At 48.1% G+C, this 15,427-nt stretch overlaps 2 protein-coding genes across 2 annotated transcripts; one reads left to right on the top strand and one right to left on the bottom strand.

Moving 5' to 3' along the window:
• Window positions 1-294: 294 nt before the first annotated feature.
• On the bottom strand, window positions 295-4,891 carry Rps9 (ribosomal protein S9). The gene is made up of 4 exons (XM_077670906.1): window positions 4,758-4,891; window positions 4,008-4,232; window positions 2,710-2,896; window positions 295-549 (listed from the first exon to the last, which is right to left on the bottom strand). Exons 2-4 carry the CDS (start codon window positions 4,222-4,224, stop codon window positions 375-377), a joined length of 579 nt encoding a protein of 192 aa, XP_077527032.1. The 5' UTR covers window positions 4,225-4,232; window positions 4,758-4,891; the 3' UTR covers window positions 295-374.
• A 130-nt stretch (window positions 4,892-5,021) lies between these two features.
• LOC144138559 (p21-activated protein kinase-interacting protein 1-like) lies at window positions 5,022-6,526 on the top strand. Its single transcript, XM_077670905.1, has one exon. It carries the CDS (start codon window positions 5,049-5,051, stop codon window positions 6,507-6,509), a length of 1,461 nt encoding a protein of 486 aa, XP_077527031.1. The 5' UTR covers window positions 5,022-5,048; the 3' UTR covers window positions 6,510-6,526.
• Window positions 6,527-15,427: the final 8,901 nt, after the last annotated feature.

Below are 15,427 nucleotides of genomic sequence, written 5' to 3'. Positions count from 1 at the left end.
TCAACGTTATGCGCGCTATAAAACGCGGTCCCTTCGCCACTCCGCCTATGCGTCGCACCTACACAGGGGTTTCCGCGAGGGGAGGTGGGAGTTTTGATACATTTATTTATTATACCTCAAATACCCCAGTACGGGGTGTTACATGAACAGTGGTACAAATTTCTTTCGATGTGGGGCCTATGGGGAGTTTCTGCTGCATATTGAGTTAACCCTTATGTGCAACTGTTTAGCCCTACATAAAAACACTGTCGTGGCCTTGTTGCAAACCACAGAGATGAGTGAAGAGACTGCACGTGTGCGAACAAACAACCCAAAGCTGTTTATTTGCAAAGGAGGCTGGTGTTGTGGGGTGGAGAGCGCGCACGGCAGGCAGCCTAGTCGTCGTCCTCCTCCTCCTGGGCGGTGCCGCCCTGCGCCTTGCGCATGTTCTTCCTCTTGACGCGTCCGGGCCGGCCGCCGCCGAATGGAGACTTGAGCGAAAAGTCTATGTGCTTCTCCGAGTCGAGGCGCACCACGAACGAGGGCACGTTCACCACCTGCTTGCGAACCCTGCACAAGGGACCACCCCATAACGGTCAGCTAGGCACTGGCTTTACAAGGGGGGTTTGGGGAGATGAAAGGATCTCGCAACAAGGCTGGCACACTTTCAGAAAGACTACGTTGCTTTAAAGGCACAGTGAAGAACTCCAATGTGGCGTACATGTGCCCTTGTTTAACGAAGGAAGGTGTAAAAACGCATGTCCCTTCAACAAATTTTGGAGGTTTGGGAAAAAATGAAGGAAGCTCACACTAACGTGCAAGACTTGAAAGGTAGCAAAGCTGTATGCCCCCTTCACGCCCATCCCGGAGGTTATTGCAAATTGATTGCAGCTGATTTGCTCCTTCGCTGTTGCGAAGCTGTTGCTGTAAATGTGAGCTTTCATTTTAATTATTGGACATCCCCTTCAAGGGGTATACGCTATGATGGGTCTTTCTCATTCCGAGGAAGTGTTGCCACGATTACGGCGAATGCTGTTTTTTTTTTTTGCTTGGCTTGACAAACGTGTGCTGTGGACGCTGGGAGGTCATCACAAGGCACGCACACAGGTACGCGACGCTTTTTCTTGGTTTTGTGAACTGCCAAGCAGTCACCGCGACGTCCACACTCACTTGTGCGCGCTTGGCAATTTCTTGGTATTTTTAACTGCGGACACAAAAATTGTGATTTCTTAACCCAGCATTGAAAGTTTGGTACAGGGGTACACCACGAAGCTAGCGTTTTCACATGTGGTCAGTGCAACAAAGCGTCAGCAGTCTATGAACTGGCAAATAAATAAATAAATCTAGCCCGATATTAAACCAGCCCTTGCGGGTGCCGCTGGAAGTAGCAGAGAAAGAGACCCACATTAACTTGCCCCAATGCTACCTTTTTCAGTACCAAATCAGTGCGACATTACAACAGATGCATGCTGTTGGAAAGAAAAGACAATCACCAGTGTTTCATTTCAAGTTTAGCTGGCTTGATGATAAAAATGATAATCATTTGCAATTGCAGAAGGGGGTCGAAAGTTAAAATTTGCTTGGAGCTTTCGCTCACACCCTTAGAAGGAACGCATTAGTCAACTACACAGTGCAACTAATAAAGAAAACACCGGCTAATTTCCCTGAAGCTTTTTCATAGTGCTGGCATGTAGGGACACAAAAAACATCAATCAACCAGCACCCCCCCCCCCCCCCAATATCTTGGAACAGAACTGATCAAGTGGCTCAATGCCTCGATTGGTCAAAATAGCCCCAGGAAACCAAACAAATATAGTCACAATACCGGAGAGGAGTGGTTGCTTGCACTATTCATGTTATTGCAACACGTCAATGAAGATTGTGCATACAACCAACACACCCTTACTATACTCGGTTACAACTCAAGAATGGCACCACCTCATGTAGTGTATCACTCCACCAAAGCGCCGGACCCGTGACGTCAGTGCGTGCGCGTTTTGAAAGGGGTTTGCTATGAATGCGTGATATCGTCTGCTTTGTCTCACGCAGTTTGTTTGTCGTCACTGGAGTCGTTTATAAGCATATTAAGTCCAAAAAATCACGGCAACGGCTCCCGCCATGTTCGAAATATTCCCAGTAACGCCCTACTTGCGTCGCGCGGAGAAACATCCGGCTACGGTGATAAGGCACAGCGGCAACTTCCAGTGCCATTCTTAAGTTGTCACCGAGTATAATACAGACCAGCAGCTAGGTCACTTTCCCCCTCCCCCGATCCTATGCTAGCAGTACATTTGCCAGTGCACACAGCTAGCCTATATGACAACGAAAAAGAAAGTTATTCTTATGCAGGTACAATGCAATGTCCTTTACACAATTGCCCCCCTTATAGCCATCCACAATGTTGGCATGACGTGCATTTGCACGCAAAGTGTTATCCTCCACTGCAATACTTAGCTAATGCAGCGTGGTGGATTACAGCCTTCTATCTAGAACCACTAAGAATATGCACACTCATCACCCCCCCCCCCTCGTGGATCCAACAGCCGTCGACTACACGACAAAGGCTTGGTTCCAAATAATTGTCACAACGAGCTTCTGTCATAATTGTATAGCGTGGTGGATTTAAACCTTCCAATATAGTGCTGCTGTCCCCTGCCCAACAAAGGCCCCCCTGCCTGTCTGGTCCCAACCGCCGCCCGGTACGGCCGCACTTGCTTCACTACCACCCACCGGATGTGCCTCTGTCGGATGAGCACCCGGGCGTGGTGGATGCTCTTGGCCAGGCCGTGCTTGAACACCTGCGTCTGCAGGCGCCGCTCCAGAAAGTCCTCAATGCGCAGGCCCAGCACGTAATCGAGCTTCATCTTGCTCTCCTCCAGGACACCCACGCGCACCAGCCGACGGAGCAGCGCATTGCCTGCGCAGAGGGGGGGCCCACAAGGTGGCAAACTGAGCACTTTGCTGTTCAAATAACACCAATCTCCGATGCTGCTACATTACGAAGAGAAGCTACAAAGAACATTAAAATTGCATTTGGAAGAAGACTTGGCAACTCAGCAACGTTCACGTCAAAGTTAAGATGCAGTGCAGCATTGCTAAAAACCAATGCAGCTGTATAGAAACTAAGACACTGAAATGCGTGCCACACTGCCACAACTCGCACAGGGCTGTGTTGGGCATAGAGAGTGACCCACACTGTGATTTTGAACAGCCCGCACAGTGGGCCTGCGTTAAAAAAAAGAGAGAGAGAGAGAGAGAGATCTAAAATGGTACGGGTTCTGCAGCGTCCTGCAACTGCGGCAATCCTGGCTCAAAGCCAAAACAGCAGTCATCAAATTAAGAATGTAGCGATATTCCACTCAGAATCCAAATTTCAATTGCACTGTAAATGCTAAAATACATTCAGGTATCCACAACTCTGACCATTACCAAGCTATAGGTATTTTGCTCAGCACAGCAGGCTTCAACCGACGTAGGTCGCAACCATCTGTAGGCTGTTCACCCTTCAACCCCCCCCCCCCCCCCCCACAACATGTGCCACAGTAGTTCTTGGGACGAGTGGATGAGCCCACAGGCTAGTACCACTGCTAAATTGCTACACAACATTCGTTTTTCACAAGAGCAAGTGTCCTCTCCTGCAATGTCTACATGCGCAACACAACTACCGCTATGCAACCAGATGCAGCAATGACATCCATATTAACAAGTCTCGAGATGTTTCTGACATACACGCTTTCCTACAACACTAAATTGTCCCTCAATTATGTCTACAACTTCAACCAATATGATGGCGCAGAGACCACATTGAGAAACCAACACCTCGAAACCTCTTCGCAGTTTTTTCTTCAAACAAGCCGATGACATGTGGTGCACCCTAGTTCCACACAGCCAGTAATGAAAGCTATTCCGGATAGCACACGCAAATGAGAGGGTGCAGTTTTTAGGCAATGAAAGCCCCGCGTGTACCAAACGCACACAAACGACGCTAGAATCAGGCAAACAAAAAAAGTCCTACACGACGAGCTCACCTTCGAACAACCGCCGCGGGTCTTTGTCGTCGAGCGTGAGTAGCTCTCGGGCCGCCTTACGGATCTTGGCCAGCGTGTATTTGACCCGCCACACCTCGCGCTTGTTGCGGAGTCCGTACTCGCCGATCAGCTTCAGCTCCTGGTCGAGACGCTCCTTCTCGAAGGGACGCCGAGGCGTCACGTACGTTTTACTGTGTACCGTGGGGATGCGACCCATGGTTTAACCTGCGTGGACAGGAAACGTGTTCAAACGTGACTATTAGCCTCGTACAAGACGGCGTTGGACATGTTCACAACAGAACCGTCCAAGTGATACGATTCGTACTTGCACGATGTGGTAGGAATGCTACAAAAGGCATGCTTGCATGCTGGAGCAAGCTAAGCGATCACATGCTTCACTGGGCGCTTTCAGTAAATTTGCGGCGTCGCGAACGATCGCCTCGCTTTGCAACGCCATGCGACGCAAAAGCTGCCAGTAGCTCGAATTGCAGTCAGTCATTCGAATTGTAGGGAAACCAGTTGCACGACATGTCCCCTCTAATCTGTTTGCTTTGCCGGGACAAGCCGGGAGAATGGTAGAGAGAGGCTTAGGCGGCCGACGGCGGTGTTCCCGGTTTAGTGCCCTACACAGCAACGAAATCCCGTCTACATGCAGCAGTTTGTGACGTTCGTACTTTTGAAACACTCAAGAACAGTTTCTACTCTTCGGAGGCCGCTAAGTCACGCTTAAAAACGGCGAAAAATGCTCACCGATGTCACACCGCCACGTGTGGTCGGGAATGGCGGATACGAAAAGGAGTCGGACACAGTCTGATTCTGCCTCCTGAAAAATGACAATGACATAGGGGGCGCCACTAAAATTGTGCAAGACGTTTTCGTAAAAAAAGTAAAACAAGCTTATTTATAGTAATACAAAAACTTCAAGCAAAATTATTGCAATATTATTGCAACAAATATTGCACCTTTATTACACGCGCAAAAATTGATTGCCAGAGTGCAAGAAGATCAAGCCAATCCGCATTTTGTCCACACGTTTCAAACATGGCCGCGCCCGACGGCGTTGAAAACGTGTTTGATGTAATACTCGGCACATACGAAGAGTTTCTCCTCGGCTACGCTCTCCAGAAGGACAAAGATGGCAAGTTCACACTCGAGCAGTTCTTCACGAACCACTCGCACCTTGGGTCCATCCGCTGTCTCGCCTCGGGCGGCCGATTCGTCGCCTCCGGTAGCGTCGACGAGACAGTTCGCCTCTTCAACATGCGTGCTCGCACCGAGATGGGTACGTTGATGCAACAAGAAGGCACCATAACGAGCCTACAGTTCTACAAGTCGAGTCACTTGTTCAGCGCTAGTGAGGACAAGACCATCTGCGTGTGGAACACGGGAAGCTGGCAGTGTCTCAAGACGCTGCGAGGCCACAAGGCGGAAGTTGTGTCTCTAGCTGTTCACCCTACTGGAAAGCTCCTGCTCTCAGTTTCAAAGGATAAAACACTGCGGACGTGGAACCTGGTGAAAGGCCGCAATGCGTACATCACGAACATCAAGGCAGTCGCCGACTTCGTCCAGTGGTCGCCGGACGGCGCCTACTTCGTCGTCGGCATCAACAACACCCTCGACGTCTACAGTACGGAGAAAGCCGGCAAGGTGCACTCGATAGACTTCGGGAAGCGGGTCGGTGCGGTCACTTTCGTCTCGGACGAGGTCGTCCTGCTAGCCGGTGACGGCGGGAACGTGGACGTGCACAACGTCAAGAGAAAGTGCGTGTACCACATGTTCACGGCGCACGCCAATCGCGTGAAAGCGATGCACGTTACGAAGGTGCAAGACGCTACGTTCCTGGTGACTGCCGGTAGCGACGGCTCGATCAGGGTGTGGGAGGTCGACGTGGAAAAGTTGGACGAGAACCCGAAACTGCTTTGTGAAGCGCGGTGCGGCTGCCGAATCACGTGCATGGCGATACACTCTGTCCACGAAGACGACAGCGGGCCGCGAAAGGTGAGGAAAAAGAAGAAAAAGAGCGCCGCTGAGAATGTCGACGCAAGCGTCGGTGACGAAGCAAGTCAAGACGGGGGCGAAGAAGAAGCGGAAGGAGATTGTCAAACAGTTGAGGCTGTGCAGCCCTCCAAAGTAAAGTTTGACGAGAAAGAAATGTTTCAGCCGCCCGGAAATGAAGCGAAGAAAAAAGTCGGCAGTGTGGATACAGCTAAGACGGATGAAGGTAGTAACGATGAAGACATCGCAGTTGATGATGATGATGCCAAGAGAGAAGATGATGACGATGAATCCGCTGATGTTGAACAAAAGCAGCCTGCTCAAGGCAATGCTAAAGCGAGGGCACGGAAGCGGAAAAAGAAAGGAATGAAACACGAAGCTGTACCAGCTGCAAAGGAGGCGAAAACGGCCACCGAAACGAAGCCTCTTCAAAAGGACCCAGTTGCAAGGACACCACCTACCAAGGACAAGCGGAAAAGAAAAAGAGGTGGAAAACTCAAAGAATAAAGCATCGTTCAGAGAAACTATAGAACACTTTCTTTTAAATTGCCGCAGCTTTTTCTCGATGCAATGCATGCACCTTGAACACAAGTTTAATCGGCTTAATCTCCCGTTATCTTCTACCGTTGTTCCTTCCCTGGGTGCTTCCATCCTAGGAGGTGGTGGTGGTGGCTCGAAAAATGTCGCATACCCACTTAGGGGGATTGGCCAAGAAGAGTTATGTTTCGATTGCAATCAATCATGCAAGGCAAAATAATGGAGCAGAAGGAAGAATTTGGTCTAGGTTCATGGGAGAGATAAAAAAAACATGAAAAAAACAACAGAGAGAAGAGTAGGAAAACTATAGTAAAAGTCAGCCAAATCGGAATGTTTTCAACACTGCAGACGAGCTGTCTCCGAAATGGAGTGGATGGCGTTGCACACGTCCCTATGGCACCGGCCCAGCCTAGTCCCCCCAAACGATAAAAGCACCGGTACAGTCAAAGGCAGTCCAAGATGTAGCAGGGGAATCTCCAGCGGCCATCTCCGATGGTTAGAAAATCGGCGGCAAAAAAGAAAGAAATGTTCTTCGGATTCAATTTCTTGGCAAAAGTGGCACAAGGGGGAGGTTATTAGATTTGCCCTACATAAATACCAATTAAGTGGCGGCACGCCACACTAGGAGTTTGCCACAGAGATGTAGTGATCGCCTTTCACTTCTTTGTTGCGGCGACAGGCCGGATGCCCTGCTAGACAGCTATTTCTTCATTCATGATTTTTTCCTGACAATTCTGTTATACCCTTCTATCAGTCTTTTTCTCCTACTTTCCTTTTTTTCTCTCTAAAATAAGCCAGGTCACAGCCTAATCATTACAGGCAGCTTCTTGGCCAATCCCCCGTGTGGGTATGCACCATCCTTAAAGGGCCCAACTAACGAGCCAACCAGAGTTTAGTGAGAGAAACCATGGTGTCATTGTGTCATTTCTTTACCACGACCCGCCGCGGTGGCTCAGTGGCTAAGGCGTTGCGCTGCTGAGCACGAGGTCGCAGGTTCGATTCCCGGCCGTGGCGGCCGCTTTTCTGATGGAAGCAAAAAGCAAAAACGCCCGTGTGTACGAGATTTCGGCGCACGTTAAAGATCCCCAGGTGGTCAAAATTAATCCGGAGCCCTCCACTACGGCGCGCCTCATCACCTGCGCATCAAACTCTACAATCAATCAATCAATTTCTTTACCACGATTGTGAACATTTAATGTTGTGCTGTTCATGTTTGGTTAACTGTCAGTGGTCGCCTTGTAACAAAGGGAGATGGTTGCTGGAAAGGGCAGTCGCATTGTAATGCGGAAGCATTTAATGGCCCATAAAGCGAAAAAGCCAGCATCAGTGACATCTGTAGCAGCAAAACGGCACCTAAATTCCTGTTGGTGGTTACGTGCATTGTGGCTTCATAGCACATGGCTCGGAAATAAAACATCGTAAGAAGTGTGTGGCTTTGTTGAGAAATGCCTGGGTATGTGCAGAGCCATGTGGAAAAGTGGAGAGTTCGGCTGCCAGTCCTTGATAACACCCCTGGTTAAAACGAGTTCGATTTCAGCACGTGCCGGCCTTGCGCGCTGGTCAACCCCGCTCCCTCTCTTAGTGGCTCAGCAGTCGCCAGAGAGCCAGGGCTTCTATTGGAGCTCAAACGAGTGCTTGGGTGCCCTCTGTTGTCGCTTTGCCGTTTTCATTGTCCGCGAAGACAAAATAAAACTGTTCAGTTTGAAAGAACTACCCTTTGGTAACTCACTCAGCTCCACTACAGCCACGAAAGGCATTTTTATACAAAAAAAGCAACAAAACAATATTAATAATAATGAAAAAAAAAGAAGTCCAAATTTTGCACTTCGGTGATGTGATATGGGCTGGCACTAATTATCTGTCTGTTAACTGCACGTTTGCTTTCGAGTGATACAATCAAATGGAACTACAGGCCCCACTACAACCACAAAGTCTTTCCTGGCTGTGGCTTAAATTAAATCGTTGCTGCCAATCGCGCAAACAAAATTCCGTGGCGTCAGAGAATGATGATTTGATTTGATTTTAATGGTGGACAGCCAGCAATGGGCGAAGAGCGCCAAGACTATAGTTACCATAAAGTTCCGAAAGAACGCCCACCCAAAGTACAGTGATACCAAGTGAAAAATTCGAGATGGGCGGACTGTCAGGTCAGGTGCGAAAAACTACGAAAAGGTGGCCACACCGCCAACCAAAACTGTGGAGAAATCAAGAAAAATTCGAGATGGGCGAACTTTCAGGTCAAGCGCGGAAAGGACAAATAAGTGACCGCATCAACACACGAATAGATGATTCGCGTTTATTTTGTTCACTCATGGGCACTAAAGCCATTGATTTTAGTGTTGGGCGGTCTTTGGGGTCTTTTAATAAATTGAATATTTCACCCCTAAAGGGGGAAGGGGTGATATTTCAGGGATGGGTGTTCGCTTGAAACTTTACGGTAGGTATGTACTGACACTGGTGATAAGGTACGTATTAAATCCTGTCAGTAAACAAATAAAAATAAATAAAAGTGACATGAATGGTAGGCAATGACGATGACTGGTGTATAGGGCCAGGTAAGACTATTGGTGATACATAATGAGGTGAAAAAATTTGATGTCTCATAAAAGCTTAAAAACACGATTAACAGGAAACATGGGATCGTTGGCTACGAAGTAAGATGGGTGGAGTGGAATGTGTTGTCTGTACAGCTCTGGAAAGTGTTTGCGCCATGTTGTGTTGATTGCTGTGCATTGAGTGAGAATGTCAATTATCGACAGACCCTCTCCACACCTGCTGCACAGGGGTCTTGGAGAGCCAGTGAGCAGGTGGGATTGTGTCACATCTGTGTGGCCTATCCGTAATCTAGCTTGGGTAAATTCTATGAATCTGTTGTGTGAGTCAGTAGGGTATCGTCCTAAGAGTGGATTTATTGTGTGTAACTTGTTGCCTGTCTGTGTACTCCAGTGTGCTTGACATGTTTTATGAAGGTGTAGTCTGATGGTGGCTTGAGGTCGGTGTAAGGTATCATTGTTCTGTTCACTGTATTTGCAAGTGCAGCAGAGGCGGCCATTTGATTCACTGTCTCGTTCCTAACGATCCCAGCATGACTTGGAACCCAGCACAGGATTAGTTGAAAATTTTTAGCATATACAGACATTACGGCATTAAAAACTAGATTGACAATGCGGTTTTTTCTGGGTCTGTGTGATGACAGTGCACGCACAACGCTCAAAGAGTTTGGATAGATGACACGCCTAGGAATTTTTGAAGAATGTGCTGCGTGGTAAGTAAAATGCCATATGCTTCTGCATAGAAGATAGTGGTGTGGATGTTCATGGTTCTATACGCATTATTAAAGTTAGGACCATGAGCAGCGCACGACACCATAGTTGAAGTTTTCGAGGCATCACTATAAAATTCAGCACATTTATCTGCAGGGACAAGAAGTGCTGCAAAATTGCAGTTCTCGGTACCCTGTCTTTATTCAATTGTGAAAAAGACAAATCACATGATGCGGGGCGAAGATGCCGTGGTGCTATAAGATCAGAGTGAGATCATTTGAGGGTGTATAAAAAGGAGACGTCATGAAAAGTCGCTTCGTCCCTCACTCTCTGTGAGAAGGGAGCAGAAATCGATGGCCGATTTAAAAAGAGCTGGGTTGTGGATGTATAATTAAAAACAGATTTAAAGGGATGGTTATACATTGATGAGATTTTAGAGGCATATAAGAGGTCAACATAAGTACACAGGTGCGATAGGCACCATTTGTCTCATTCTGTGTAAAGACTTTGGACAGGACTAGTACGGAATGCACCACATGAGCCCGAAGAGCAGCACTGGGTCGAGCATTTTTAGCGCTGTTTTCGTGACTGACCCATACACACCACTTCCATAGTCTAACTGAGACCCTACCAAAGCGGTATAAAGGCGCAGCAGGAGTTGTTTGTCTGCACTATATGGTTGGTGATCTATAGGACTTTCACAACATCCAATTGCTTTTAGACATTTTTGTTTGAGTTGTTTTATGTGAGGGATGAATGTGAGATTTTCGTCCAACACCACACCCAAGAACTTGTTTCTTTTTTACAGGAATTGAGTCACCATTGAGTTTTATGTCAGGATCAGGCCAGATTCCACGCCTCTTTGAGAACACAACACATGTACTTTTCCCAGGATTAAGTTTAAAATCACTGTCGTCTGCCCAGCGAGCAAGCTTGTTTACTCCAAGCTGGACCCGTCGTTCACAAATGGGCATGTTACGTGATTTAAAATATATGTTTGTCGTCCGCACACATTGAACAGGAGATTGTTGGTGGCAATGACTTCCACACTGAATTCATCTTGACTATAAACAAGGTGCAGCTCAAAACGCCACCTTGAGGCACGCCATTCTTCTGCACGAGAACGTTTGATAGTGCCGACCCAACTCTAAAACGAAATGTTTGTCTAGATATGTAACTAGAAAGAGTGTTCAGCATGAGGATTTTAAGTCACTAAGCTTAAATTCCATAGCGCCACGTGGTATCATATGACTTTTCAATATCAAAAGATACCATCATGCAATATTGCTTGTGTATGTAGGCACCTTTAATGTAGGATTCTAAAACAACCAGTTGATTATTTGTGGATCGCCCTGCCCGGAAGCTGCATGGCGGCTCTCGAGAAGACCATTGTACTCCAAGTCTCCTGTTCATCATCTTCTCGAGAAGCTTGCACAGGCAGCTTGTGAGCGCTCGTGGTAAAGGAAGGGTCCTTCCCCGCCTTCAAGGAAGCCACTACAATGGCCTCTCTCCAAGACATTGGAATGTGTCCCGAAAGCCATATCCTGTTGTAAAGGTGGAGGAGTGTAACAAGAGTGTCTGCGTATAGGTGTTGTATCATTGTTGTATATGTGATGCTGTCTGGGCCTGGAGCCGAGGGTTTACAAGTGCTCAGAGAAGCCCTCAGCTCATGTAGTGAAAACAGAGTTGTGAGAAGTCTGTTTTGTTGTTGTTGTGTAGGGACTTCTTTTCACAAGAAATTTTATGTTTCAGAAAAGTGTTTGTGTAGTGTGCAGAACTGGACATTATGTTGAAAATGTTGTGCAAGTGTGTTAGTCTGCTCTTCAAGCGTGTCCCCTGTTGTGCTGACCAGGGGCAGGCTATGTGTATGTTATCCTTTTAAGTTTGCGTATTCTAGTCCATACTTTGTGTGTGTCTGCGTACAAGTTAATGGATGTAAGAAATGCATGCCAACTCTCCCTCTTTGCCTCACAGCGAGCATTTGCTTGTTTGAAGGGTAAGAGATTATTCGACGTGGGGTACCGACGAAAGATACCCGACGCCTTGTTCTGGGCCTCTCGCGCCCGCCTACAGTCCTCGTTCCACCAGGGCCTCCGTGGGCTGCGCAGGGCACCGGATACCTCGAGAATGGACTTTTCAGCGTCGTCGGGGATGTGCGCCGTGAGGAGTTGGGTTGACTCCTCTACGTGTAGGTGGGTTATGGATGTGTGGTGTAGTTTAGATGTCTCTGTGAGGTTACTCCAGTTCGCTCGGGCTTCATTAACCCTCTTATGGTAAGGTGAACTTCTGGGGCCTATATATGTGAGTGAGGTAGGAAAGTAGTCGCTATTATATAAGTTTGTACCCACGTCCCACTTGAGATGGAAAGATAACTGCAGATCCAATGGCCAAGTCAAGGCGAGAGTATGTGTTGTGTCCTAGATTATGGTATGCAGGCTTGTTTTTGTTGAATAGGCATGTTCCCGAAGATTTTAGGAATATTTCTATAAGGCGACCTCCGCCATCCGTGCAGGAAGAGCCCCAAAGAGAATTGCTATCCGCATTCAGGTCGCAACCAGGTTGTAAGGCTCAGGCAACTGGTCTATCAGCCCCTCTAATCAGAGGTTGAGAGCTGGAAGTCAGGAGGGATATACAGGGAGCATACCGTTATTAGATAACTGAAAATTATGGTTCGAATGGCGACAGCTTCAAGGACACTTTGTAATCGGATACTGTGACACGCCAAGGATTTTCGGCCAACGACGGCCATACCACCTGAAGATGCACCACCACCATCCCTGTCCTTCCAGGTAACTATTCAAGAAATTTGTGTTTGGAGCTTCAATGTGTTTCTTGGAGACACATCACCCTTCGCTGATTGGAATGCATTATCTCGTAGACATCGTCAAGTTTTTTAAGGAGGCCTCTGCAGTTCCATTGAATGATGTTTTCTGTTCCCATTATGCATTTACATTTAAAAATGACTGGAGTGACGTGTGTGTGTTCATGTGTCGTCTTTCAGGGCTGTGACTCGGGAGGGGGCTTTTTGGGCTTCTCTGTTAATTTGGATGCCTCAGCCCGTCCCTTACGCTGCGATGCAGGCAGGTATGGTCCGACATCCATCTTACCAGATGTACTGGGGGTGCCCGGCGGACTGGGTGCCCTTCAATTGAGCCGTCACCACCGGAGGCGTTAGGAGCACCACGGGTGGCACAGGTGGTGCAGCGGGGGTGAGAGTCAGTGTGGGTTCCCCAGTGTCCATCTCCTCCGTGCCCTCAGGCGTGCTTGGAGCAGGTGAAGGAAAAACAGGAGAGGCATGGCTCCCGTCTGTGTTGGTTGACTGCCGGCTCCGTAAGTAGTGCAGCAATGGGTTGGGCTACCGAAAGCAACCCAGCGGGCTCCGGGAGCAGGACCAGATCAGCCTCGCTGAACTGGGTCGCCGTGGAAACCAGACGCCACTCTGCCTTCCGGCGAGCCACTTCGGCATACCTGCCCAGAGGGAAAAAGGCGAACCTCTTTCGTGCCTCTGGGAAGGTGATGTTTTCAGTTACTTTTACGTTGATGATTCGTTTCTCAAGTCTGAACTTTTCGCAAGTCCGTGAGTATGCTACGAGTGACCCCCGGCAGTTAGCACAGGTGAAGTTCTGAGAATCAGAGTTTTCGCTCAGGTGATCATTTGCAGCACATTTCACGCAGGCTGATCTACCACAACAGCAGCTCGTACCGTGGCCGAAGCGCTGACACTTATAGCAATGACGTGGGTTGGGTATGTATGGTCGGATTTGACACCTGTTAAAGCCTGCGTTAATGGATTCATAGAGTGCAGAGCGGTTGAAAGTTACGATGAGGTGCTTTGTAGGAATCTCCTCACCATCTCGGCAGATCATGATGCACCTCACAGCCGTAACACCCTGTTCCTTCCAGCCTTCAAGTAGGTCGGTGTCCATTTTGGTCATCAGATGTGGCTCAGAGATCACACCCTAGGAGCTGTTCAGGCTCCGGTGGGGTGTGATCGTGATATCCAGATTGATCAAGCTGGTTTGTTTCCGGAGGTTCACGGCTTGCTTATTATTGTTCACTTCGACAAGGATTTCTGTGGTCGTGGGCTTTTTAGCTTAATGAGTCACCTATGATACTTTCAGAAAGCACGGCCATGGGGCTGAAAATAAATATGAATAAATCTAAAGTAATGAGGAATAAGCATGCCAAGAATGTCTTTTTTCAGCTTAGGAAATAAAACACTAGAGGAAGTAAAAGAATATAACTACCTCGGACAGATGGTTAGTGCTGACCCCAACCATGAGAGAGAAATGTACGGGCTGGGGAGCACTCGGCAAGCACTCCCAAATAATCAAAAGTAAGCTACCTCTGTCACTAAAAAAACAATTCTACAACCAGTGCATAGTGCCGGTAATGACATACGGAGCTGAAACTTGGTGCCTCACTAAACAACCAGGAAGCAAACTCGGGTCGGCTCAAGCGGCCATGGAATGAATAATGTTAGGAGTAACACTCAGGGACAAGAAACGAGCTGCCTGGATAAGAGAACAAACTAGAGTTGAAGATATCATAGTTCAAATAAAAAAAAATAAATGACTTGGGCTGGCCATGTAGTGACAAACCGACAACCAGTGGGAAATTAGGGTAACAGAGTGGATACCAAGAAATGGATCCAGAAGAAGGGGAAGGCCACTAACCCGATGGAGGGATGGAATACGGAACTTCGGGGGTAAACAGTGGACTCGATTAGCACAGGACAGGAGCGGTTGGAGGTCAGTGGGAGAGGCCTTTGTCCTGCAGTGAACTTGAGCAGGCTGCTGCTGCTGATGATGATACTTTCAAGAAACTTTGAAGTCAGGAATACAGACTGTGAAGCGAGAGGCCTTTCTGAGTCAACTGACTTGATCACAAGGAAGTGAGAGTAGTTGTCAGGCTTAGTAAGGATGGAAGTAGAAAGCGGTAGAAAGGACACTTCGATGTGGCCCTTTTTCAGGGACCGATCAGGTTTTTCGGGGGGTTTTGAATTTACCATATGGCATATACAAAAAGCAGGGGACAGGGGGCTCTTTCTCCTCTAACCTTACCCTGATAGTCAGAAAGGTCCTGGAGCTCCCTGCCTGGTAAAAAGACGGGAAGCCCATTGGCCGGAGCTTGGCCAGGGCTCTGACGGCCACCGTTCAAGGATCCTAATTGTTCACCTTTAAACTTCTCGTGTAACATAGGTGTAACATTAAGGGACGAGAAGAGAGCAGAATGGGTCAGGGAACAAACGGGTGTCAAGGGCATATTATAGTAGAAATTAAGAAGAAATGGACGTGGGCGGGGCATGTAATGTGAAGGCAAGATAACCGTTGGCCATTAAGGAACAGAGTGGATCTTTAGAGAAGGCAAGCGTTGCAGGGGGCGGCAGAAAGTTAGGTGGACAGACAAGATCAAGAAGTTTGCTGGGATAAATTGGTCGCAGTTGGCACAGGGCCGGGGTAATTGGAGATCTTTGGGAGAGGCCTTTGCCCTGCAGTGGGTGTAGATAGGCTGGTGGTGATGATGATGATGAAACTTCTCGCCACGGTAGGCAACAGCTCAAGTATGGGAGCTCAGGGTACGAGGTGTTGCCACTCACCGTAACCAAGATTACTCAAGGTGCCC

This window comes from Haemaphysalis longicornis, unplaced genomic scaffold, assembly GCF_048455015.1.
Source record: "Haemaphysalis longicornis isolate Haplotype H1 unplaced genomic scaffold, Haemaphysalis longicornis Haplotype H1 scaffold_5, whole genome shotgun sequence".
In the NCBI taxonomy this organism is placed as follows: domain Eukaryota; kingdom Metazoa; phylum Arthropoda; class Arachnida; order Ixodida; family Ixodidae; genus Haemaphysalis; species Haemaphysalis longicornis.
Note: the sequence above shows the minus strand (reverse complement) of the source record. Positions and strands in the feature narration are given on the sequence as shown.